Here is a 25,949-nt window from a genome sequence, read left to right on the forward strand (position 1 = left end):
CTTGAGCTGAAGAGCTGAGGGACAGCGCCCAGGCCCAGAGTTCAGGCCCCACGACCAGACACACACACACAAAAAAAGTAGTCATGGTACAGATTGATAAGAGTCAAATTTTCAAAGGAGGTTTTAATTGGGTAGAAATATTTTCTTATTTACATTCTGCTTTTACTCCTAGAAATATTCTCATCTTCAGCTGGCACAACAAGAGTATCCAAAGCCCTACTTTAAGAGCGTGATTTGGTGGGGTGGAGTCCTGCTGATGGCTGTGGGAGAGACGGGGAACTTCGCAGCCTATGGAGTCGCCCCCATCACACTCATTGCGCCTTTAGGCTGTATGTCCGTTACAGGTGGGCCATTTTTCCACATTTTGACAAACAGAAATGTTAAGAAATGCAAACAATTGGCCATATAACATGTAACACAAAATAAGAAACTCTATTCCCCATTTTCCTAGCATAGTCACATGGAATTATGCTTCCAGTTTTACTTGCCTGCCATGCAGCCACATGAACGATGAAGAAACTTGCATCTGGTAGCTATTCCATTTACATTCAAATGCTAGATCCTCAACGATTGAGTCTTCGTAAGCTAATAAGAACTTAAATTGGTATGTTGGGTTTTTAACCACTAATGGATTACCTAAAAGCATTTTTTTTGTCAGTCATGGTGCTTGAACTCTGGGCTTGAATGTTGTCCCTCAGCTCTTCAGCTCAAGGCTAGCACTCTACCACTTGAGCCGCTGCACTACTTCTGGTTTTCTGAGTGGTTTATTAGAGATCAGAGTCTCACAGTCTCTCCTGCCCAGGCTGGCTTTGAACCTCAATCCTCAGACCTCAGCCTCCTGAGTAGCTAGGATTACAGGCAGGAGCCACCAGCTCTTTGCCCTAAAAGCATTTTTAATGTAGTTATATTTTACATATAGCTACAATATTTTATCCTAATCTTGACTACATGATTTAGCATCTCTTTAAGGCTAAAAGTTATATATTTATTATGCTATATAATCATAAGCATGTAACTATTGACCTTTAAAATGTATATAGTTTACTAAATACATTTAGAAAAGAGCAAAATGATATATTTCTAAAGACTTTATGAGAGAGAACGAATACCATCATTACCAAAAATGAGACCAAATTCTCTAAACCCTATCTAAAAAAAAAATAAAATGTTTTAGTTTTATTCTTTATCTGCTGCTATGGAAACAGCATGCTGCTAAATTTCTGTGAATTTAGAGCCTTCATTGAAATAGAAACAACTTGATAGTCATTGTGAACAACTAGATCAACTATATCATGTGCTCTACATATCCAATCTTAATATGTCTCTAAAAATATGGTGTCGTATTTGCAAAGAAAGTATAGCTTAAACTTAACGTATAGTCAAAAAGAATTTCATTTAATTTTAGATGATCTTCTCTTTCTATACTGTGTGTATGTATATATAATTAAACATAAATTTAAATAAGTATTTATTTATATATAATTGGAGATAAAAGTTTTATGGACTTTTCTGCTCAAACTGTTTCAAACCATGATCCTCAGATCTCAGCCTCCTGAGTAGCTAGGATTACAGGTGTAAACCACCAGCACTTGGCTTTAAAATATTTTTAAACTCCTTGCATGATGTATGTTGGTAGAATATTTTATAATGAACACTGATTTTTTCCTAGAAATTATTTAGCTTAAATCCCTGTTTTAATAATACTCTGAAGATACAAAAATGTGTGCAGTCATTTACTCTTTTTTTTTTTGTCAGTTGTTGGGCTTGAACTCTGGGCCTGGGCGCTGTCCCTTAGCTCCTCAGCTCAAGGCTAGCACTCCACCATTTGAGCCACAGCACCACTTCCAGTTTTCTAGTGGCTTATTGGAGATAAGAGTCTCATGGACTTTGCTGGCTGGGCTGGCTTTGAACTGCAATCTTCAGATTTCAGCCTCCTGAGTAGCTAAGATTACAGGCATGAGCCATGGGTGCCCAGCTCTCATTTACTATTTTTAACATCCAATAAAATAGAAAAGTGGGTTACATGAATGTGCTACTACATATAGCACATTCATGAATGTGCTAGTAACACCTTCATGAGCATTCTCAATTTTTCTTCTTCTCAAGATCTAAGAAAAAACTGGTAAATAATTAGAAGGTTATGCAGAACAAGATGGCTGATTAAAGGTTGATTGTACAAATGAGCAGAGTCAGGTTAACAGGGTAGACAATATTCTGAGAGAGAGAGAAAAGAATATTAAGAATTACAGAAGAGGTGGCTAGAAAATTATGGGACTACCAAAAGACAACAACAACAATAACAAAAGAAAACAATCCCAGACTCCATCTCCAGCTTCTCTGGTGGGGAAAGGGAAAGATAAAAACACAATCTGCTAGTTACAGACTAGAAGTTCTACCTGCAGGATAAATCTGCAAGCCTTAAACAAAGTGAGGAGAATTAGAGGGACAGTTACTACTCCTGTGTATATGGACAATTTTTGGTGAAGAAAGACATTCTGTTATTTCCTTATTTTCAAGAACTATTGCAAGGGCTGGGAAGGTGGCTCAGTGGTAGAGCACTTGCCTTGCATGCCTGAGGCCCTGGGTTCAATTCCTCAGCACCACATAAGCAAAAAAAGAAAAAGAAAAAAGCCAGAAGTGGTGCTGTGGCTCAAGTGGTAGAGCGCTAGCCTTGAACTGAAGAGCTGAGGGACAGCTCCCAGGCCCAGAGTTCAGGCCCCACAACTGGACCCTCCCCCCCAAAAAAAAGAACTATTGCAACACATCATCTTAAGAGAGAGCCCTTTTGTTTGAGTGGGAGTTATTCTGGAAGCTTAAAAACAGGAACCATCATAGCTTTTGAGACATAGACAGCCACAAGAGGTGTTCTTAAAGGATTAGAGAGTTTGTAGACACACAGAAAAGTTCCAGCAGTGAGAGTGTATAGAAGGCATTGAATTCAAAGTCAATTAGAAGTCCTCTTTTCACTGGTGAATAGCAAATCCCATTGTATGTCTCAGTGGAAAAGATGCCAAAGCTCATGGATGGCCTGCTACTCAGCTCCAGGTTGTGTCTCCTGATAATGTATGTTGACTACCATGTGGGGCTGAGAACCCTGGGCCAAGGTAATCTTAATTAGATAATTTCTATCTACTCCTCCCCACTACAGGTAAGTGAAGCATTGGGTAGGATCTGAAAGCATTGAGAGCTGCCTCTGGGAACTCTATTCTAGGTTGTGCTTGCTGCTAGGTTGGACTGAGATCCTTTAACTCAGGCCTCTAAATCATGTGATTTCTATAGCCCCTTGCTCCAACAAGGAGGTAGATTGTAGGGTAGGATCTAAAAATCACTGACATCCATCTTCAAGAGCTGCACGAATGACAGCCATGATCCCAGATCTTCCAAATCATAGAATTTTCACAGCCTCCTCCCCTCTACAGAGAGGTAAACTGGTAGGAGTGAAAGCACTGAGACCAAAAACTAGAACTCGTTAGTCCCTTAGTTTTTCCCTTTTTTTTTCTTCCCCTTACTCTCTGACACACTTGGAGTAGACTTGGAAATTTACAGTCTCTGAAAACACAAATGAAACTCATGGAAGGAGGTAGAAACCTGCCCAACTGATGGATTATAAAGCTTCCTGCAGCCAGCAACAGCTCCTAGAAAGAAGGAAAGCTTCTGTAGCGAATGCAACCCCAAAACAGACAACTAAGTTCTTTTACAAGAGATTCTTGCTAGTTTGTCTCCATCTGAACAGTTGAGGATTCAGGCCCAGTACCTAAAGCATATGAATGAATGCTGAAATACAGAGCCATACCCAAGTCCATTGGTAAGAAATACTACCTAACCCTGCCACTTCTCTGTACTGACAATACTTTTCGAAACACATTTTCCAATTTAAATTCTAGCAATACTTCATATGAAATAATTTGACAGTAAGAAACTGATAATGAAGCTGGGCGCTGGTGGCACACCAGCTGGTGGCCTATAATCCTACCAACTCAGGAGGCTGAGATCTGAGGATCACGTTTCAAAGCCAGCCCGGGCATCAAGGTCCATGAGACTCTTATCTACAATAAACCACCAGAAAACTGGAAGCAGCACTGTGGTTCAAGTGATAGAGAGCTAGCCTGGAGCTGAAGAGCTGAGGGACAGCACCCAGGCCCAGAGTTCAGGCCCCACGACCAACAAAAAAAAAAAAAAGAAAGAAACTGATAATGAGTGAGCATCTACTCTGTCAAGCGTTGCATGAGACAAATAAATTCATTCCCTACTTAGCCATCACCAAGTTGAATAGAAGTGAGCAACAAGTAGCCTGAATTTAGAATGAATTCTATGAAATCAAATACTCAGAATTTCATATGGAAAGATAAAATTAACCATGGTAAGGTCTTCTTGGGCCTAGAATAATTTCCTAAGAGAAGAAGTTACCCTTAATGGGGGCTAATTTGGGTTTAGACTGGGGAGTTAATCTTACTGAGAAAATGAAAGGAGAGTGAGTCCTGTAAGTGATATCTCTTCCATGTCTAATATTTCCTAATATGCTAGCTGCTGCTCAGATTGAAATGCATGATAGGAACATACATTGTTTCATGTATCTCCTTCGGGCTATCTGAAGCCCAAAGTGAAGTATCTCTAATCCATTAGATGGTGGCCATAGTATAGCCAGAAATCCCTAGAAAAGCCTTTTGGAATTCCAGAGAAGTCTTGTCAAACAGAAACTTTGGTCTCCAAGATTTTTATTAGAAAAAGAACTGGAGGGAAGCACAGACAGACCAATGAGCAAGTGACCTGTAGCTTTATACAAACCTGGATGCCGTGAATCTCTGAGCAATGCCCTGACTGCCAGCTCTGATCAAGTTACTACAACGTTAAGCCCTCAGGGATATTTGTGAATAGCAACACTTCACATGGACATTGATTTTTTTTTTGTCAGTTGTGGGGCCTGAACTGTGGGCCTGCACTCTGTTCCTCAGCTCTTCAGCTCGAAGCTAGCATCTACCACATGAGCCACAGTGCCACTTCTGGCTTTTTCTGCTTATGTGATGCTGAGGAATCGAACCCAGGGCCTCATGCATGCAAGGCAAGCACTCTACCACTGAACCACCTTCCCAGCCCACATACATGGACATTGATACTAATGCTCAAAGGAATGCAGCAAAATCTCTTTCCAAAATGGCTTGCTGCATTGTTTCTTAGGCATATTTGTCTAAAATCGGCTTACATAAACTATGTGGAACAAAAGTCTGACGTTTTAATTTTATGTCTGCTCATACACTCTCAAGTAGAAAGCATTCTTGAAGCCTAAAGCTTTATTTGAAATATCTTTTCCACCCATCTTTAATTTTTGAGAATACCACAAAGCATTTCTAGAGAAATTGCTAATGATGAAGTAATGTGCTATTAAATTTATAATGCAGAATTAATCTTGTCAGTGGTGGTATTTTTACTTTTTTCCCTCCCTTTGGAGTCTTTTCAAGTTTAATCACTAATGCATGCCAAGAAAAATGTAGTGAAGAAAGGATTATTGTTCTTAGTCCAGGTAAATTTTTTTCTCCATCCAGAATTAGGAAAATTGCCACCAAACAAAGGTTGTGTCTTCATTCTCTTCAGTAAATGACAATAGAAATTTTTTTTCCCTCAAAATGAATTTCTTGACATTTTCCTGCCTGCCACCAGGGATGGCAAGATAACTTTTCTCTCTGTAAGAGGACGTCTTTTTTTTTTTTTTCTAAGTTGCCACATCCTCAAAGATTCAAATCCTGACTTTGTAGAGTGCATTGTAATTGGCATGCTTTTTTCCTAAAGTTCTATAGCTATTAGAGAATGATAATTACAGAGCGAAGCCTCAACACAGCAAAAGCATATTGAGCCTGTGAACGCACTGCACTCACATGCTTGAGGCTTGGTTGTGACTGACATGAAAGTGTTTCTGCGGTTTTCGTCTTAGCAATGCAATAAGGTTACCATTATAAGTGGTCAGAAACCACAAGCCAGATATTTACGTGTAAGATTCTGTTTGTAGCATTATTGTGTAAATATGTTCTTTTCATGTCAGAAGGTTTGGGGAGCATTTTTATAGGTTTGTTGTTTGAGTTTTTTTTTTACAATTTTGTATTCTAATTTCTTATTTTGTAAGCATATAGTCTAGTTTCTTTTAAAATCACTAAGGTTAAACAGTACATCAGATGTCCCAGAAAAAAATATTAATGAAATTAATAGATGAGATTTCACATATCCAAACCTTCACATTAGAGCTCACCACTTTCAACAAAGATTGTCTTCTTTCTATCTGAATCAGAATTATATCCATAGTTTCATCTAAGTAAAGTGCAATTAATTGATGCTTTAGCTTTACATAAAATATATCTGCTTTTGTGTTGTTGTTATTTTTCTTTGTGCCAGTACCAGGGCTTGAATTCTTACTCACAGGCTGGTGTTTTACCATTAGAACCACACTTCCAACTCAGATTTTTGCTAGTTAATTAGAAATGGAGTCTCTCAGATTTTTCTACCCATACTAGTTCAAACTGTAATCCTTAGAACTCAGCCTCCTGAGTAGTTGGGATTACAGACACAAGCCGCCAATATCTGGCACATTAAACATATCTTCAAAAAAAAATGATACTAGCAAGTCTGTACTATATAGATCAGTAGCAGAGAACTTGTCTAACATGTATGTGGCCCTGGGCTCCATCCCTAGCATATGCAAACACACACACACACACACACACACACACACACACACACACAAAGCTAATAAAGGGTAAAAAATGGGGAAATAAATAAAAGTGAACAAAATAATCTTTAAAAATAGCTATGCCATGTGAATTTAAATCTTGTGTTATTAAGCCCTTTTAATTTAAAGAAATCACTAGTAAAATGCATATATCAAAAAGAGGAATGCTTATTTATTTTACTGACACAAAGATCAATATTGACATGCTAACATCTGCCTTTTCAGTTTAACTCAATTACAGAAGTGCACCAGATTAATATATAGTTGTTGTTCTCTCTCCTTACCTCCCTCCTCTCCTTCCTCCCTCTTCTCCTCCCTCCTTCCCCTCCTAGCTCTCTCTCCTCTCTCCAGTCTCTCCTCTCTTTTTCTCCTCTCTCTGCTCTCTTTTCTGTCTCTGCTCTCTCCTCTCTTTCCTTTCTGGGAATCTTTAAGCATCATCTTGACCAAATTAAGCTGAATAACTCTTCCATAATAATAGCATAAACTGAGTGATGTCAGATGTCACAGAGGGAATGACTGCAGGGCAAACTTAGGGTTGACTTCTAAGTAAATTAAGAAGCGTGAAGAAGCCAGGACACATATCTACTCCTGGGACTGGCTCCCTATATCTACACTTGGTTTGGCTGAAGCCACCAGAACAGTTCACTTGACCTATATCTATTTTCATCTGGAAATCAGAATCATAACATTCATGTGCAGGTTATCTTAAGTCAGCCTTGACCAGAATATATCTCCATTTTGATGGCTAACCTGAGTGACCCAGAAAAAACAGAATACTTACTGGAGTTGTCAGCCTACTGTAATCGTTTATGATATTCTTCCTGATAGAGTGCTTTGGAACTTCAAGGCTAAGTGAGTGCATTAATAAATGGCCTCAGCTGGGCGTCAGTGGCTCATGCCTGTAATCCTAGCTACTCAGGTGGCTGAGATCTGAGGATTATGGTTCAAACCCAGCCTGGGAAGAAAAGTCCATGAGACTCTTTATCTCCAATAAACCAGAAAACCGGAAGTGGGTCTGTGGCTCAAGCAGTAGAGTGCTCACCTTGAGCTGAATAGCTCAGGGACAGCGCCCAGGCCCTGAGTTCAAGCCCCATGACCAACAACAACAACAACAAAAAAAAGGCCCCATAGGAGCACTGTTTGTATGAGACAAAATACTTGAAGACTTTCATGTCTTTTTCTCATAGAAAGTATCTTAGTGTCTTTCTCCTGTACCCCATGGCTCCTACAGAGCCTTGTTAGTATTTTGGTATAGTATATTTAATTTTGTTTATTAATTTTAACTATTTAAAAAGTTTTTAATTAAGAAGAAATGGTTATAGGCAACATATATAATGTTTTGATATGTGTCTACATTTTAGAAAGATACCATAGAAAGATCTAATCAAGCCATTAACTATAACCTCAAATTCTTACCTTTTGGTAGTAAGAACATTTAAAATCTACTGTGTCACCAGTTTTCAAATATACAGTACATATTATCAATGAAGATCACCATACTAAAATGTATACTTCTTGTCTAATGAAAATATTGTATCCATGTTATATTTCTTTACACTTGGGGGGGGCATTGTGGGGCTTGAACTCTGGGCTTGGGCGCTGTCCCTGCACTCTTCAGCTCAAGGTAAGCGCTCTACCGCTTGAGCCACAGTGCCAAGAGAATAAGCCAAGCACCAAGAAATAAGCATCTGGTTTATTTCTTTACATTTTTGAGAAAAAAAAATTGTATGGGCCTAGTGGCCTGACCCTGGAGTCACTGTGTTGTGAATTAAGCCTTTCCTGCCACCATTTTCTCGTCTATAAAGTGAGTATAGCAACGCTTGCCTCCTAGGGATATTAGGTGAGAGAAATTAACTATTCCTTGCCAAATTCTCAGTTAAATATTAGCCGCCATTACTGTATTAACACTGGCACATCATAATTGCTGTCTAAGCATACATTTCTGTCTTTTTAATATTATACCATAGATATTTTAATATCACTATAATTGTTCATAATATTTTTGCTGACTACATAATATTCCTGTCCACTCTGAAAAATAATTTGCAATGATGGGCTTGAGTTTCCTTTTTTTTTCTTTTTGGAATTCTGCCTTAGGACAGATTTCCAGATGCAGAATTACTAAGTCAAAGAATTTGAACATGTTGATGCTCTCGAGAGGAATTGTGAAATCACCCATCAGAAGGGTTCTATCAATTCACAATGACACTAACCATGTAGTGGAGTACTGAGCTTATTGCTTCCTTGTCAGCACTCAGCCTCAAAATTGTATGTGTAAAGTAGCACCTGGCTTTATCCTGCTTCCAGTTATTACTGTGACGTTGGACTCTTTCCTCTGCTTTGTCTACTCTCTTTTCTGAATTAATTATGTATGTAACTCTTCTTTTATCCATTTATCTTTCCCATTTGTGGTACAACCTAATTCATTGCTGAGTAAAGAAAATTATTAAACTAAGCACTGATGTCTCACACCTGAAATCCTGGCAACTCAGGAGGCTGAGATCTGAGGATTGTGGTCCACAGACAGCCCAGGCAAGAAAGTCCTTGAGACTCTTATCTCCAATTAACCACCAGAAAACTGAAGTGGTGCTGTGGCTCAAAGTGGTATAATGCTAGCCTTGAGCCAAAGAGCTCAGGGGCAGTACCTAAGCCCTAAGTTCAAGCCCCATGATTTACCAAAAAAGAAAGAAAGGAGGGGAGAAAAAGAAAGAGAGAGAGAAAAAGAAAGAAAGAAAGAAAAAAGAAAGAGAGAAAGAAAGAGGGAGAAAAAAGAAAAGACAGAAAAGAGAGAGAAAGAGGGAGAAAAAAGAAAAGAAAGAAAGAAAGAAAGGAAAGAAGGAAGGAAGGAAGGAAGAAAGAACGAAAGAAAGGAAAGAAAGAAAAAGAAAGAAAGAAGTTGCATTAAATTTTGGTGCTTTCTTTCACACCTGAATACAAAGACCCTGGCCATTTTGGAAATTTTGTCTGCTTCCCTCCCCCTCCCCCAGATTCTCCAAGCTTCTTGAAAATATACAAAGGGCACAACTTGATCTGTAACATATTCAAGCAAAATGAGTAGTTGGAAACCACAAAGCACATGTGCTTCATCTCACCAGATTAAAAAATAAAACAAAAGAAGTAACATGCTAATTTGTGCAGGATGCCACAGATTGTTCTTGACATAGCCAAAACTAGACCCCAAGTGTTCAGCCCTCCCAGCCCAGCACCCTGCCCTCCTCTTCCCATTCAGGGCTCCAGAGTTCTTCAGGAGAGCGTCTACTTCTCACCCACAGTGAGATTTTGAGCAACAGGAGCAGGAAGTCTTTTCTGGCTCCACAGCATCCTCGTGAATCAGACTCACCCTTTCCAACTGAGCATTTCCTTAAGGATAATGAAATAAGGAGTTGAAGACAGCTCAGCTCAGGCCCCTTTCACAAGTTTTATATATAGGCCTCAAGATAAGATGATTCCCTGGCAACTGCAGTAGCATCATCTAACATCAATTGATGATAAGCTTGTGGGGGAAAGGTGTCAAGTTCTGTAAACATTTCCCACTTGCCAACAATAACAACTCTGTGGCAGAGTATGAGCCATGAGCATTGCCTAGGAAAATAGCCTGTCTGAATTCAAGAGCGTATTATCAACCTTCCTACCCTGCTGATTGCCTAAGCCAGCATGCATCGCCCCTAGTTTTCCTTACACCTCTTTTTTTTTTTTGAGATTGTAACTAAAGCTGGGAATGTGGCTTAGTGGTAGAGTGCTTGCCTAGCATACATGAAGCCCTGGGTTCGATTCCTCAGTATCACATAAACAAAAAGCTGGAAGTGGGGCTGTGGCTCAAGGGCTAGAGCACTAGCCTTGAGCACAAAGAGGCTTAGGGACAGAGTCCAGGCCCTGAGGACCTGGAAGAATTGTAACTAAACATGAAGATCATTGACCACTCTGTGTGTGTGTTCTGAAGGCATTGATGACCCTAAGCCCAAATATATCTCAAACACAAAGCATGTACACATGCTGAAATAAACCCTCAGTAATAACTGTAGTATAGTAGTTCTGACACATCTCTTTAGTTTGCAGGTGTGTTGTTGTAGTGTGTTGATCTTGAAATAATCTTGCAATTTTGGGGTATTAAATTTTCTTATAGGAAGAAAAGTATAATTTCCCCCTTTTCTGCATTCGGCAGACAATGGCTATTGCTATATTAACAACTGGAGAGAATTGGGTTCAGTGGATTGCAAAGATAATAGTAGTGCTCCTGTTTATTTATTTTTTATGGAGTCATGTTGCTCACATGCTGTCCTTGCTCAGTACAGCTCCGATATCACCATGTTTTGCATATAAATGAATTACAAGTAACTGTAACCACAGTAGACTGTTCTTTTTTTATGACTTTACTAGATCAATAGATAAATATCTTTTTTCTTTTTTTTTTTGTCCTTTCTTTTTTGGTACTGGGGATCGAACCCAGGACGTTGCACTTGCTAGGCAAGCACTTTGCCACTGAGCTACATCCCAGCCCTAGATAAATATCTTATTCTCATCTAAACATTTAGTAGAAAATCTCATGTTCTCTTACAACAGAAAAAAAATATCAGATGAGTGTGGAGATGCATTAGACTTCTAATGTTTCCAGAAACAAAGACGAGTATATAATGTTTCCTAAAGCTTGGATAGTCATTTTGTAGTGATTTATATAGCTCAGCACCTGTATTTCAAGTGTTTGTTACAATCATGCTCATTTTGCTTTACTGTTTCTCATGTGCCATTTTTTCCTTCCTCCTTCAAAAAGTAAATCATGCTCTCTTTGCTTTACTATTTCCCATGTGCCATTCTTTTCTTTCCTTCTTCTGAAAATAAATATAAAACTGTGGGAAGGGCCTGGCTCTGGTGGCTCACATCTGTAATCCTAACTACTCAGGGTGCTGGGAGATGAGGATTGCAGTTGGAAGCCAGCCCAGGCAGAAAAGTCCCCTGTGAGATTCTTATCTCCAATTAACCACTCAAAAACTGGAAGTGAAGATGTGGCCCAGAGTGGTAGAGCACTAGCCTTGAGCAGAAGAGCTCAGGGACTGAGCCTAGGCCCTGAGTTCAAGCCCTACAACTGACAAAAAAAAATCCCTGTGGAAAAGGAAATGATGTCTTTTATGACTTCAAGGGAAGCAAAGAATAGGATGTACTAGAAAGAGCTCTGGAGTAAGAATAAGAAAATGGGGTGCCTACTCCAGCCTTGCTACAATAGCAGTATTTGTTGAGTGGCTCAGGGTGAATATACAGTCAGCCAATTTGTACTTCTGTCTCCCATCACACAGACTAGGACCTGCAGTAGATGTCTCCTACCACTAAAATTTCTTCTTCCCCTTTGAGCCATGTCTCCCATCTTCCTGGAACCCTTCACTGTGAAATCATCACCTGCAGGATTGCTGCTGTGCAGTGCATTTGTTGTAGGCGATGTGACCGTACTCCACTTGTGTTTAATTGCTAGTCTACCTCTTTCCACTTGAAAACATTCTTTATTGCCAGTCAGTGTTGGGGAGGTGGTTTGCGGGCAACTTGGGGTTTCTGCCTCTTCTAAATATGTGAGATTAGTTATCCTGAATTATGGTGTAAACCTGAAATAGAAATTTTCATTACATTTTTATACCCTTTCCAAAGTTAATTGAATAGGTTCTGTAGCAGCACATGACTTTATCTACGGAAAGTTTTGCTTTAATATTTTGCAGCCACACCATTCAATTAAGCATGCTAATTAAGCACGTTTGGTGAACATTTCTCATGCTTTGTTTATGCAGTTTGAAACTCCCATTTCTGTAAATATCCTCCCAGGAAACATTTATAAGCACAAAGATTAACTCAAAGGGGAGAGAGAGCTTAGTTGAAAAACAAATTGGAAAAGAATACAAGAGCGTTCCAGCTCATCTTAAAAGGCTTCTGATGTAAAATTGTTACTATGTTTAAATAAGCTGCCAGAGTACCAGATGTCACTATGCTCAAATTTAACTGCAGCAACAATTTAGTGGAGTATTATACAGACATTAAAATTATGTCTATGAAAAATTCTTTTTAATTGTATTTTTATTATCTTTAAGTGGTTTTACAAAGGAAGTACCATCTAACAAACAGGTTTCTAAGTACAATTCATCTCCCTCGAAATCAGCCTTTTTATCATTCTCTCCATTCCTCCCAATCCATCCCCTCCCCTCAATTTTCTTAGCTGCCTAGGATATACATTGAGTATTATGACTTCATTCTCCCTTTCCTTCCTCTCTTCATTCATATTCTCCTCACCCCTTGACACTCCCTCTCACCCCCACTTTCAAGTGCCAGTTCCCTGGTATTTATTTCGTTGGGCTGAGTTTTTCTAAGGAATTAACATCGTTTGAGTTGTTAATGACAGAGCAAATTGTTTCTAAAATGGTAACTGAGGAAACTGATAAATAAGAAACTACAGTTTGATCTGAATTAAAGGAAAGTAAGAACACCAGCCTACTAACTGCAGTTTTCTCTAGATGATATTATTATTTTATGAAAAGTTCCTTTCCTTTATTTTCATTTTTAAACAACCCAGCTAGTAATTTTTAAATGAAATCTATACAGTGCATTTTTTTTATTACTGCAATTTTGAATTCTCCAATGCCTGCATTCACAGAAGAACAAACCAATAAGAGTAAGTACTCTCAAGTTCCCTGGAGGCCATACCATGGTTCAGCCAAGGTGGGAGTTTACAACAGCCCCAGTCATAAGAAAGAGGGTCTAAAGCATCACAAGGGTCAGGAACCATGGGGCTGATCCCCCACAAAAACTCCCACTTCATGTGGACTTCATCAACCCAGAACGCATGCTATGTTCTACATAGCGACTACACAGTGACGATCCTAGAAGAATAAGACATACCTCAGACTAAAAGGAACCCATAGTCTTTGGGGCAGACACAGAAAATAAATCTTAGACTTTGTGGAAAACTATATTTAGGGGCCATCCCAGCTAAAGATAGTATGGTCAGCTGAGCCTGGGGAAATCCAGAGGTGATGTTAAAGCCATTGAGAGCCAGGCGCTGGTGGCTCACACCTGTCATGCTAGTTACTCAGGAGGCTGAGATCTGTGAATTAATCACAGTTCAAAGCCACCCAGACAGGAAAGTCCATAAGATTCTTATCTCCAACCACCAAAAAGCCAGAAGTAGAGCTGTAGCCCAAGGGGTAAAGCAGCAGACTTGTGCAAAAAAGCTCAGGGATAGTGCCTAGGCCCTGAGTTCAAGCCCAGTACTGGCACACAAAAAATAAATAAAAAGGGCTGGGAAGGTGGCTCAATGGTGCAGCATTTGCCTTGCATGCATGAGATCCTGGATTCGATTCCTCAGCACCACATAAGCAGGGGGAAAAAAAGCCGGAAGTGGCGCTGTGGCTTAAGTGGTAGAATGCTAGCTTTGAGCTGAAGAGCTGAGGGACAGCACCCAGGCCCCAGAGTTCAGGCCCCACGACCGGACCCAATAAAGGAAAGATGGGAAGGGAAGGAAAAAAGAAAAGAAATCATAGATTATGAAACTACATGTTAGGTTCTAGAGATTGTGCTAACCTATTTCAGTAAGGATGAGCACAGAATATAAAAGAAATAGAGGACAAATGTGGGGAGAAAAATGACAGAAGAAAACTCATGGCTGTCTTTGAATGTCACATTCAGAAGTGCAGCCTTTGCCCTGTAAATTACAGGAAGCCTACTGAGAAATCTTAAAGCTATGGATTTACATTCGATTTGCGTTTTTCAAAGATTACACTGGTATGGGGAAACAGAGAAATGGGAGGTCCAGAGGGACATTATTATGAGGGTGTAAGGCAGAAGAAAAGCTGGTCTGACCTAGGGCAGTCAGGGCCTGTGCAGTGAGGAATGAAGAGTGCAATGAAGACTAAGAGCCAGCAGTCTGTTGGGGGTAGAATGTGAAGGTGAGGTGGATAATGAAGACTCGTAAGCTCCAGCGTTAGTGTGTAAGTGAATAGAGGCCCCCTTGTGCTGGGGACTGTGGGAGAGGTGCTGCCAAGTAAAGGGTTTCAGTGTGGGACATAGTTAAAAGGTTTCCATTTTTCTTCCTTCTTTTACCTGCTTCTTTTTCCTTTTTCTTCCTGCTTTTCCAGCCCTTCCTGTACTCTCTGCCTGCTTTCTCTCCTTTTTCCTTTACCTTTCTCTCCACTTCTGTCTTCTCCTTCTCCCCTTTATTTAACCCTCCTTCCTTTCCTTGCTTTTTCCTCTCTCCCTTCTAATCTATTTAGCCATTCAATAAACTTTAATCAGGATTTCCCTGTACTCCATGGATTATCCTAGCTATACTGTCCTAGGTCCACAGAAACAGGACAGGTTTCCATGTTCCTTCAGACATGGTGGGGAGGGGGAAGAGGAGAAAGGCATTTTTACAGCCACACTGTTTGTGTCTATGTTCAGGACATAGCTAGTGAAGCATAAAGGCATAAAACGTTTAATTCCTTTCAAATGGCATTGTGTAATACATGTTTTTATATTGAAACTATCATTAATGGCCATTTTCTTTATAGGTAGTGCCATTATTTCTGTCTTGTTCCTGAAAGAAAATCTGAGAGCCTCTGATTTATTAGGTAAGTTGTTATTTAATTCATGCAGTTACAGCACTGCCTAATCAAGAAATTGCTCACACTACCCACAAACATGTATACTTTAAAAACTGAGAAAAAAATTACTGAAATGGATGTCTCACATCATAGCTCATCCTGGGTTGGAGGTACTCTTTTCTCACACACATACTTGGCATTCTCATTGTGCCCATTGTTCTTGTTAATGATCATAGCAAGTTAGCATTTTGTATTACTGCTGTTATTAATATTATGAAATTTTCATAGACATAATAAAATACAATGAAGACATCTGTGTTAGCTAATAGACTATCCTAGTTGGAAGGACATTATTTGCAACCTTGTTACATTTCTACTTCATCAAAATGAAAACTATAAAAATTAATGCAGCGAAGGGGAGTTACAGAGGGTGGGGGTGGGGGGGAGTGTAGTTGTGGAGATGGGAGGGAAGGGATGATAGGTGAAAAACAAAGGAGGAGGCAACAATGCTTGATAAGAAATGTACTCATTACCTTGCCCATGTAACTGTAACCCCTCTGTACGGTATTTTCACAATAAAAAACAAAAAATTAATACAGCAAGTAACTACCTATTGTAATTTAGCTCCTTCTAAAAGTAGCACCAGGATAATGGTAGAATGCATTCCTAGCACACATGAAGCCCTGGGTTCAATTCCTCAGTACCACATAAACAGAAAAAGCCAGATGTGGTGCTATGGCTTAACTGGTAGAGTACTAGTCTTGAGCAAAAGAAACTCAGGGACAGTGTCCAGGCCCTGAGTTTAAGCCCCAGGACTGGCAAAACAAAAAACAAAAAAATAAAAAAATAAAAGTAGCACCGAAGTGTACTCTTCAAACTCTTTATTTGGGAATAGTTATTAATGGAAAAAAAAACAGTAGTTTTCCTGGCTATAAGAAAGATTTCTGTTCCCTAGTGAAGCTCTCATTTATTCATTGTATCTTCTTGCTTTTGTTGGAAATATCATTGGTGAAAAGAATGATGTGAATCATTTTTTCTTCTTTAACAAAAATTGTTTGAATTGCTGCTGACATATAAAAATGAATACAGATACTTTAGGCACTTTAAATAAAACAATGCCTATCCTCTTGTAAGGAGATCTTTTTTTTTTTATGTGAGCTCTATATATGACGCCAGTGTTGGTATGTTGAGCATTTGTTTCCCTGCTCATCTTTCTTTCCCTTGAGCTTCACGTCTTGAAAGTGTTTCCACTTTTTCTTTCCCTCCTTGGTTTGATTCTGTTAGTAGAATTTTTAGTCAACATTGTCACATTTTTCATGGTTAAAATGCTTTTCTAAATGCATTCATATGTGATTTGTATCCTTTCCAGCATACTATTTTTTATACATTGTGGTTTATGGAATCATTTGGAGAAGTCATATGAAATCAGAAATAAGAATGACCAACACATGAGTTTTATAAATTAAAATATTAGATCCTATAATTTCTCTTGTTTATCAAATGTTTTAAAGGAGTTGTGTATCTTTTTAATCTAACATCTACCATATTTTATAGTGAATGTTTGATTACTGATTAAATCAATCTAATTTTAAAAGACAATAAAGATGGGTATAATGCAGGATTTGCTAATTGCCTTGAATAGTAGTGATAAAAAGATTATTGCTCAGCCCTGATGCCTATAATTCTAGGCATCTAGATCTGAGGGTCATGGTTCAAAACTAGCCCAGGCAGGAAAGACCTTGAGATTCTTGTCTCCAATTAACTACCTAAAAAGTGGGAATTGGAGCTGTGGCTTAAGTGGTAGGGCATTAGCATTGAGCAAAATAGCTCAGGGATATCAACCAGACCCTAAATTCAAGGTCCAAGACCAGCACACACAAAAAAATCATTGTTATTGTTATTATTACAGATTCCCTATCTGCAAATATTTTACAGTTTATGATAAACTGTAGAGATTCTTAAGTAGAAAGTAAAATGTAGCATACTGACATGAGCCTTCAGTTTAGAACAGTATTCTGAATCTCAGCCCTCCTGACATTTTGAGGTAAATAATTCATCACTGAAGGAATTTTTGTCTGAGTTTTAGGGTGCTTAGCATTCTGCAATCTTTTACCTATTAGATGTCTGTGGTGCCCTTCACCTTGGCTTTAACAACTAAAAATGTCTCTAAGTGTTACTAAATGTTCTATGAGTGAAAAAAATTACCCCAAATTAAGAGCCACTGGTTTAGAATAAAGAGAGATTGCTCTTTCTTCTGGTTGGGAAGAGTAGAATGAATAATCACAGCAGAAGTAATACTTAAATTGGTTCTAACAACCAAACAGGACAGGAAGATCTGGAGAAAAGGATTTAAAGAGGCCCTACAGATGCACTAATACAAGAAGTGTTAACCAAAGTCCAGAATGTAAAAGTCAGTTTCTGTTTACTACTGGACTACAGCTGCTTCCCAGAAAGTCTAAGAGAAAAATAAATGTAAGTCATAACTATAGCTAAGGAAAATACTAGAAATATCAATGTGCTCAAATGAGTTAATTATGAACTTTAAAAGCCCAAGATCAGCTAAACAATTACAAGGAGCAATGAATTAGTTCACAAATTAAAGGATATAAATTAAACTCACACTCACATATTCAGATTTAGAATGGATTGCGTGACTAACATCTCTCTTAATCCCAAGAAATTCCCAAGAGGTAATACTAAAAATACTAAAAACTATAACACACACACACACACACACACACACACACACGAAAAGCCAAGCACCAGCAATCTTAGCTACTTAGGAGTCACACACACACACACACATACACACACACACACACACACGAAAAGCCAAGCACAAGCAATCTTAGCTACTTAGGAGTCACACACACACACACACATACACACACACACACACACACACACACGAAAAGCCAAGCACAAGCAATCTTAGCTACTTAGGAGTCACACACACACACACACACACACACGAAAAGCCAAGCACAAGCAATCTTAGCTACTTAGGAGTCTGAGATTTGGAAGACTTCAGCTTAAGGCTGAACTCCTTCTCAGCCAAGAGTTGAACATGTTATCTTTGCTCTGTGAGAATCCTAAACAAGTAGATCATGACACAGGCACACACCTGGACAGGAAGTGAAATCCTGTCCCCCAAAATTAACAGTGCAAAGAAGGGGGAGAAGTATTGCTCATTGGTAGAATGACTATCTAGCTAGTGTGAAGCCCTGAGTTTAAACCTAGTTCCACCAAAATAAGTAAAACCTCCAATTAACTTTTTAGGAGCTTTTAATCTTTTTTTTTCTAGAGAAATAACAAGTAGCGAATATTAAACACTTACTCTTGCCAGTTCATATGTTGTATTTCACATGGATTTCCTCACCTAAAATCTGGTACTTGAAGAAGTTAAATTACTTACCCAAATCACTTAACTAGCAGGTGATGGAGCAGTGTCCTAACAGTAGCAACCTGATGAGCTTATTTTAAGAGTTTAGGGAACTGTGTGGCCTTTACAAAGTTATATAAATCCCTTCTTTAATTCTCAAGTTCCAGTTCTTTAAAATGAAGATAACATTACCTCCCTCACAGGATTACATGAGCTTAAGTATTAAAACTCTTCCTAGTTTAGGGCCTATCCCATAATAAGTGCTCAGAAGCCAGGCACTGGTGGCTCACGCCTGTAATCCTAGCTACTCAGGAGGCTGAGATCTGAGGATCGAGGTTCAAAGCCAGCCGTGGCAGGAAAGTCTGTGAGACTCTTACCTCCAATAAACCACTAGGAAAAAAAAACAGAAGTGATGCAGTGGCTCAGGTGGTAGAGAGCTAGCCTTGAGCTGAAGAGCTGAGGGACAGTGTTCAGTCCCAGAGTTCAAGCTCCACAACCAACCAAAAAAAAAAAAAATAAGTGCTCAGAAATGTAGCTGTTAGTTGGGCACTGGTGGCTCACACCTGTAATCCTAGCTACTCAGCTCAGGAGGATCCTCAGGATGTGAGGATCGCAGTTCAAAGCCAGCCTGAGCAGTAAAGTCCATGAGACTCTTATCCCCAAGTAACCACCAGAAAACCAGAAGTGGTGCTGTGGCTCAAGTGGTACAGCACTTGCCTTGAGCTGAAGAGCTCAGGGACAAGGCCCAGCTCCATGACTGACAAAAAAAAAAGGAAAGAAGGAAAGAAAGAAATGTAGCTGTTATTATTATTACCATAACAACCACCACTACCCACTACTACACTCTGATCATAGGAAACTTAGGATATTTTTCAAACTTCATTAATTCAGGTAACATTTCTCATGCCTCGGGGTGGTTTTGTGGTTGTGTTTTTGCCTTTCTAACTGAATGCTTTGGGACAAATCACATTTGCTTCACACCCCAGTTAAAAGTGACCAGTTCTTACCTTGAATCTAGAGTCACAAGAATAAACCAGAGTTGTGTCCCAAATTTAACCATCACCCAGGAGTAATGGCACTATCTAAACAACTCACTTCACATGATAAGCATCCAGGGAAGAACTTTCCCCATCCACACTCAGTACTGTGTTAAGTCACATCTGTTTTCTTTGGGCTTTTATTGCTTTTGCCTTGAGAAAAATTTAGCTCTTTCTGTTAAAAGGGGAAAAATGCATTTTTTTTCTTGACAGAGACTAAAACCAAACAAGGAAAAGAGTAGTTAGTGGTGTGTTTTAAAGACTAACATATGAGCATGCTAAAAATTAAATTGTCAAAATGTGAGAAGGAAAATCATTTATTTCCCCCTACTTCAAGCAAATGAAAGTTTGTTTTTCATGATGGAACAAATGAAGATTTGGGGGCCATGTGGAAACAAGCTGAACTAATTTATTGCCAAATGTTGCTCTGTGGCTATGAAGCTTTTCACCACTGGCCTCAAAAAAAAAAAAAATGACCTCACAAAAGCTATGTCTGAAATGAATCGCCAACTATTATTAATTCAATGACAGGCGTTGGCCTGTGCACTGATTCTTAGTGGATTAATAATTCTAAATTATTTTAATGATTATTTTTCCTTTAAAAAGCACCAGATTTGTGTCTCCTTTAACCAGCCAAAAACTATAGTATTTTCCTCTTTCTTTTCCCTCAAGTCATCAAAAATATCAAATCTAACTGTCAGTGAGATGCTAGTTGATTTAAGCCCAGTTAATGTCACCAAAGAAATAAAAATTACAGCCAGCTCATCAGCACTCTCCCCCACCCCACCCCACCCCACCCCATCCCCAGAGACCAGTTTGATGACTTCAGATCACCTACAAAGGGTTGTCCTGCTTGGGAAGTCAGGAGATTAATAGTGAGGTGTTAATAGTGGGTAGTTGAGTCTATTTTTCCCAATAGTAACCCAGTCAAATGGAGGGCCATTTCTAGTTGAGAGGATAGAAGCCATTTTGCTTTCAGAGCAGCCTCAAGACAAAGGCCTTAGCTGGGCGCTGGTGGCTCATGCCTGTAATCCTAGCTACTCAGGTGGTTGAGAACTGAGGATTCCTGGTTCAAACACAGCCCGGCCAGGGAAGTCCATGAGACTCTTTTTTTTTTTTTTTGAGCTTCAAGTCATATATTTATACATCAGTCCTCCATCTAAACTATAACACCTAATTTCCATTTCTTTGGATATCATAAGAAATTTATTTCACATATAATACTTTTTTTTTTTTTTTTGTCGGTCGTGGGGCTTGAACTCTGGGCCTGAGAGCTGTCCCTCAGCTCTTCAGCTCAAGGCGAGCGCTCTACCACTTGAGCCACAGCGCCACTTCCCATGAGACTCATCTCCAATAAACCATTCAGAAAACGGAAGTGGCGCTGTGGCTCAAGTGGTAGAGCGCTTGCCTTGAGCTGAAGAGCTGAGGGACAGCACCCAGGCTCAGAGTTCAAGCCCCACGAGTGACTAAAATAAAATAAAATACATAAGAGCCTTTTTTAAGTTTGCTTGCCTTGTTGGTTTTGTTTTGTTTTCATGCCAGTGCTGGCTTAAACTCATGGACTTGAGTTCTTACTTGGTTTTTTGCTCAAGGCTGCCATTCTACCACTTGACCCAAACCTCCACTTCTGGCCCTTTGCTGGTTAATTGGAAATAAGAGTTTCATAGACTTTTCTGCCTGGGCTGGCTTTGAACCTTGATCCTGATATCTCAGTTTCCTGAATTACAAGCATGAGCCATCAGTACCTGGCTTGGAGCCTTTTTTGATGACAGGTCCAAGACTATTGAGCCCACAGCATTAGTGAGACTTCTCAGTTTAGGGCTTCTTTTGTTGTTGTTTGTCGTGGGGCTTGAACTCTGGGCCTGGATGCTGTCCCTCAGCTCTTCAGTTCAAGGCTAGCACTTTACCACTTGAGCCACAGCACCACTTCCGGTTTTCTGAGTGGTTTATTGGAGATAAGAGTCTCATGGACATTCTTACTCAGGCTGGCTTTGAATCGTGATCCTCAGATCTCAGCATCCTGAGTAGCCAGGATTACGGGCATGAGCCACCAGCGCCTGGCAGTTTGGGGCGTCTTTGAGGATCATCTGCCATGAGCTTGAAGAATCCAGAATGACCACAGTGCTGGAAGGTGTTCCCAGATGTGACGTGTGCCCCCCCCATAGAAGTAATCATTGGACTTGCACTGGTTGAGACACTTAGGGGGCTAAAAGAATGAGACAACAATCTTATTTGGAGTCAGGTTAGATGAATGCTGAAAAACTGACAACTCTTAGAAATCAGATTGCAGAAGCCAGAAAATAGACAATAAATAGATAGTGCTGACTAAGTGCGTAGTTAACATTCAGCTGGGGGATGGGAACCAAATTGTTGAAGAATGCAGGTTTTAGTTAGGAGAAATAGTGGCCTGGGAAACAGAATGTCAGTTGAGGAGGAACTGTGCACACTATCTTGTAATGCATAGCCTGACCCCAGCAGGGATCAGGAGGAGGAGCCAGTGAACAGGAGCACCCAGAGGGACATGATTCTAGGCTCTGGTCCCTGGAATCATAGTTCCAGTTCTGTCCAATGTGTCTACAGGGACTTTTGCAGTAGCTTCCTGAAACAAAGGCTGTGTTCTCACAGCCATATCCAGCAATGCACCAAATGTCTCCCAAAGTACAAACTATTCCTTGAAACATGACTGCATGGCAGTAGGTACGGTCAAGTATGGTCAGAAAATAGGATAATCATATTCTCTTTTCCTGGAAATTTATGGTAAATGTTAACACTTTCTCTGAGAGGTCTTTCCAAATATATTCAACCTTTTTAGACTTTTTTTAAGTGGGTGAAGTGTGTGTGGAGGAGGTGGTACTGAGATTTGAATAACCTAAAACTTGCCAGGCAGGTGCTCTCCCACTTGAACCACACCTCCAATCCATTCTTTGGTTATAGTTTTGAATAGGATCCCTTGTTTTTGTCTGGGACCAGCCTCAGGCCATGATCCTTCTACCTATGCCTCCTGTGTAGCAGATACCACAAACACATGCCACTATGCCCAGCATATTGATTAAGATGGGAAGAGTCCCACTAACTTTTGCCCAAGCTGACCTTGAACTTGGGTCAATCTCTCCTTTACAGATAGTAACTGCACATAAATAGGCATCAATCCTTTGATAGGGACATTAATTCTATCACACTGGTGCTCAGTGAACACCATCCCTTAGGAAAGCAGACCTAAAGGAACTTTAGGGCCAGAGATTATCTGAGACTAGTCAGAGACCCCAGAGACCCCTGTCAGGAGGAATCAGTGCCTTCTGTCTAGCCTCATTCTCTGCCCAGTTGTGGAGATCCACTCATGTCAAACAGCATGTGAATGATGGTCCCTACCCTTGCACTCAGCAGCCTTGCTCCTTAATTCACACATGAGGCAGTTTAATGTAACAGTTAAAAAAAAAGGACTGTAATAAAAAATAAAATAGGCTGAGCACCAATGAGTCACACCAGTGAGACAGGAGGCTGAGATCTAGAGGATATCTGTTTAAGGCTAGCTCAGACAGAAACATATGCTAGACTCTTATCTCAAAAAAATAAAAATAAAACAGAAAACCTGGAAGGAAGCATGACCCAAGTGGTAGAACATAAGTGGAGCAAGCACAACTAACAAGAACATGAGACCATGAGTACAAACCCTAGAACCAACAAATAAATAAACAGAAATGTAAAGTAGACTTCTAACTGGGCTGGTGGCTCATGCCTATACTCCTAGCTGCTTAGAAGGCTGAAATCTGAGGATCATAGTTTGAAGCCAGCCCTGGAAGACAAATCTGAGAGACTTAGATCTCGAATTAACCAGCAAAACACTGGAAGTATGGCTCAAGTGGCAGGAAGTTTTCTGAGTTAGAATTTTGTATATTGTTTTTGTTTGTTTGTCTTTGGTCAGTTGTGGGGCCTGAACTCTGGGCCTTGGCACTATCATCAGCTCTTGAGCTCAAGGCTAGCGCTCTACCACTTGAGCCACAGTGCCACTTCCGGCTTTTTCTGCTTATGTGGTTGTGAGGAATCGAACCCAAGGCATGTAAGACAAGCATTTCATCCCTGTGCCACCTTCCCAACCCCAGAAGTTTGTATCTTCTAAAAGAAGAAATAGTTGTGCCTTTACCAAATTAAAAATAGCAGGAAATGACATACTATGCCACTTTTAGAAGAAAGTGGATATAAATAGATTCCAAAGAACTTTATTTAATGAAGTGCAAATGACTATCTTCAACACTTCTAAATACTTATGAAAATAGGCTAGTGACTCATAAAGGAGACAGTAACACATAAAAAGTGCAAATGATGTGAAACGAACAAGTATACAATGCTGAGCAGCTATCCAGAACCACTTCTGCAGTTGTCATAGGAGCTGAAATGAAAATGGTTGAAAAGAAAGATTGGGTGAGCTCATCTCAAAATCAGATAAGGACCCATCAACAAAAAAGAACTGTAGGCCTATTTCTTTAATTAACATTGATGTAAAACTTCTCAATAAAATTCTGGCCAACTGACTTCAACAAATAATCAAAAAACTCATACAGTATGACCAAATGGGATGGTTCAATATACTCAAGTCAATTAATGCAGTTCAACACATCAATAAGAACGAGGACAAGAACCACATGATCATCTCGCAGAAAAAGCATTTGACAAGACCCAACACCCCTTTATGATGAAAGCTCTTGAAAAACTAGGAATCCATGAAACATTCCTTAATATAATAAAGGCTGTAGCTAGCATTATACTTAATGGTGAAAAGTTAAAACCATTTCCTCTAAAATCAGTAATGAGACAAGGATATCTACTCTGTCCACTCCTCTTCAATATAGTAGCAGAATTCCTAGCCAGAGCAATAAGGTAAGAAACAAGATCTAAATAGGGAAAGAAGAAGTAAAACTCTCCCTCTTTGCAGATGATATGATCCTGTATCGAAAGGACCCCATAGACTTCTCTCCCAGGTTACTTGAGCTGATCCAAAACCTTGGCAAAATAGCAGGGTATAAAATTAACCTACAAAAATCAGTAGCTTTTCTGTATACTAATAATGAGAAGAGTAAGATTGGAATCAAAAAGCAACTCCTTTTGTAATAGACTCAGACCCTCCCCCCCCAAAAAAAATAGGAATTAACTAAAGAGGTGAAGGACCTCTTTGATGAAAACTTTAAAAACCTAAAAAAGAAATTAAAGCAGATTTAAGGAAGTAGAAAACCCTCCCATGCTCCTGGATTGGGAGGATTAACAATGTGAAAATAGCAAGATTGAAAATAGCTATTTATAAATTCAATGCAATGACCATCAATATCCTAACAACATTCTTCAATGAAGTAGAAGAAGCAATTCAAAAAATTCATATGACCCTGTGTTCAGGCCATAGGAGCAGCGCGCGTGCATGCGCGCTCGCACACACACACACACAATAATAATAATAATAAAACTAAAAATAAAGTAAATAAAGGTTTTCAATGGATTAGTGCTAGTGTGCCCTTCCAGTTTAAAACCCTGTTTTAAGTAACTCTTACGTTCTTTTTAAAGAAATACTGGATAGGGTCATCTATGTAGCTTTCATGAAGCTGATTGATTGAGCTCTCAGGATCAATATGTTGGTTGGCACATATCAAATATTGCTGAGCTCCCTTGGCTGACAGCTTATGTCTACCTGCCACCTAACCCCTCTGGGAACCTGATGTGGAATCATTGTTACATAACCTTTTCGTTTTCTTCCAAAGAAAGGACGTGACTGACTAATCATTTTCCCCCAAGTTCGTATATATAGTTTTCATTATTTCACTTTTATTATAGTGTTTAATAATGTTTATTGATTTTCCTTTTAGACATTCTCACTAGAAATAGCTTTAGAAATTATGTATATAATCTTGTCTTACAAAGTACTACAGAATAAATTAGAAGAAATGTATTTGTAGCTTCTATAATAGTGTGAATAGGTGTTGTCTAGCATGTGTGAAATAACAAGCATTATTTGTTCTCAGAAACAAAAGGTCAAAACCTAAATCATGTAGTGCAGAGGAATAAGAACTCTGTGCCTTCAAACTGTGAGATTTTATAAACAAGCCAAATTGGTTTCAGGTTAAAATCGGTGTTGGTTGTAAATTATATCCACAGCACTGATTCCAAGGATGAAACAAGTTGACTCATGTTTTCAAACATCAGAAAAACACTACTTATATCAGTTTCTCAGAAGGTTAAGTCCTCCGTTTGCCCCCTTCCCATTCATATTCCCTTCTTCC

General features: G+C 39.4%; 1 protein-coding gene across 1 annotated transcript in view; it reads left to right on the forward strand.

The window, feature by feature from the left end:
* The window catches only part of Nipal2 (NIPA-like domain containing 2), a 77,296-nt gene that overhangs the window by 22,381 nt on the left and 28,966 nt on the right, over window positions 1-25,949 (forward strand). The window contains exons 4-5 of the mRNA XM_013012394.1: window positions 173-344; window positions 15,235-15,294. Coding sequence (XP_012867848.1) covers window positions 173-344; window positions 15,235-15,294 — 232 coding nt within the window. The remainder of the gene's footprint in view (window positions 1-172; window positions 345-15,234; window positions 15,295-25,949) is intronic.

This window comes from Dipodomys ordii, unplaced genomic scaffold (assembly GCF_000151885.1).
Source record: "Dipodomys ordii isolate 6190 unplaced genomic scaffold, Dord_2.0 Scaffold17, whole genome shotgun sequence".
In the NCBI taxonomy this organism is placed as follows: Eukaryota; Metazoa; Chordata; class Mammalia; order Rodentia; family Heteromyidae; genus Dipodomys; species Dipodomys ordii.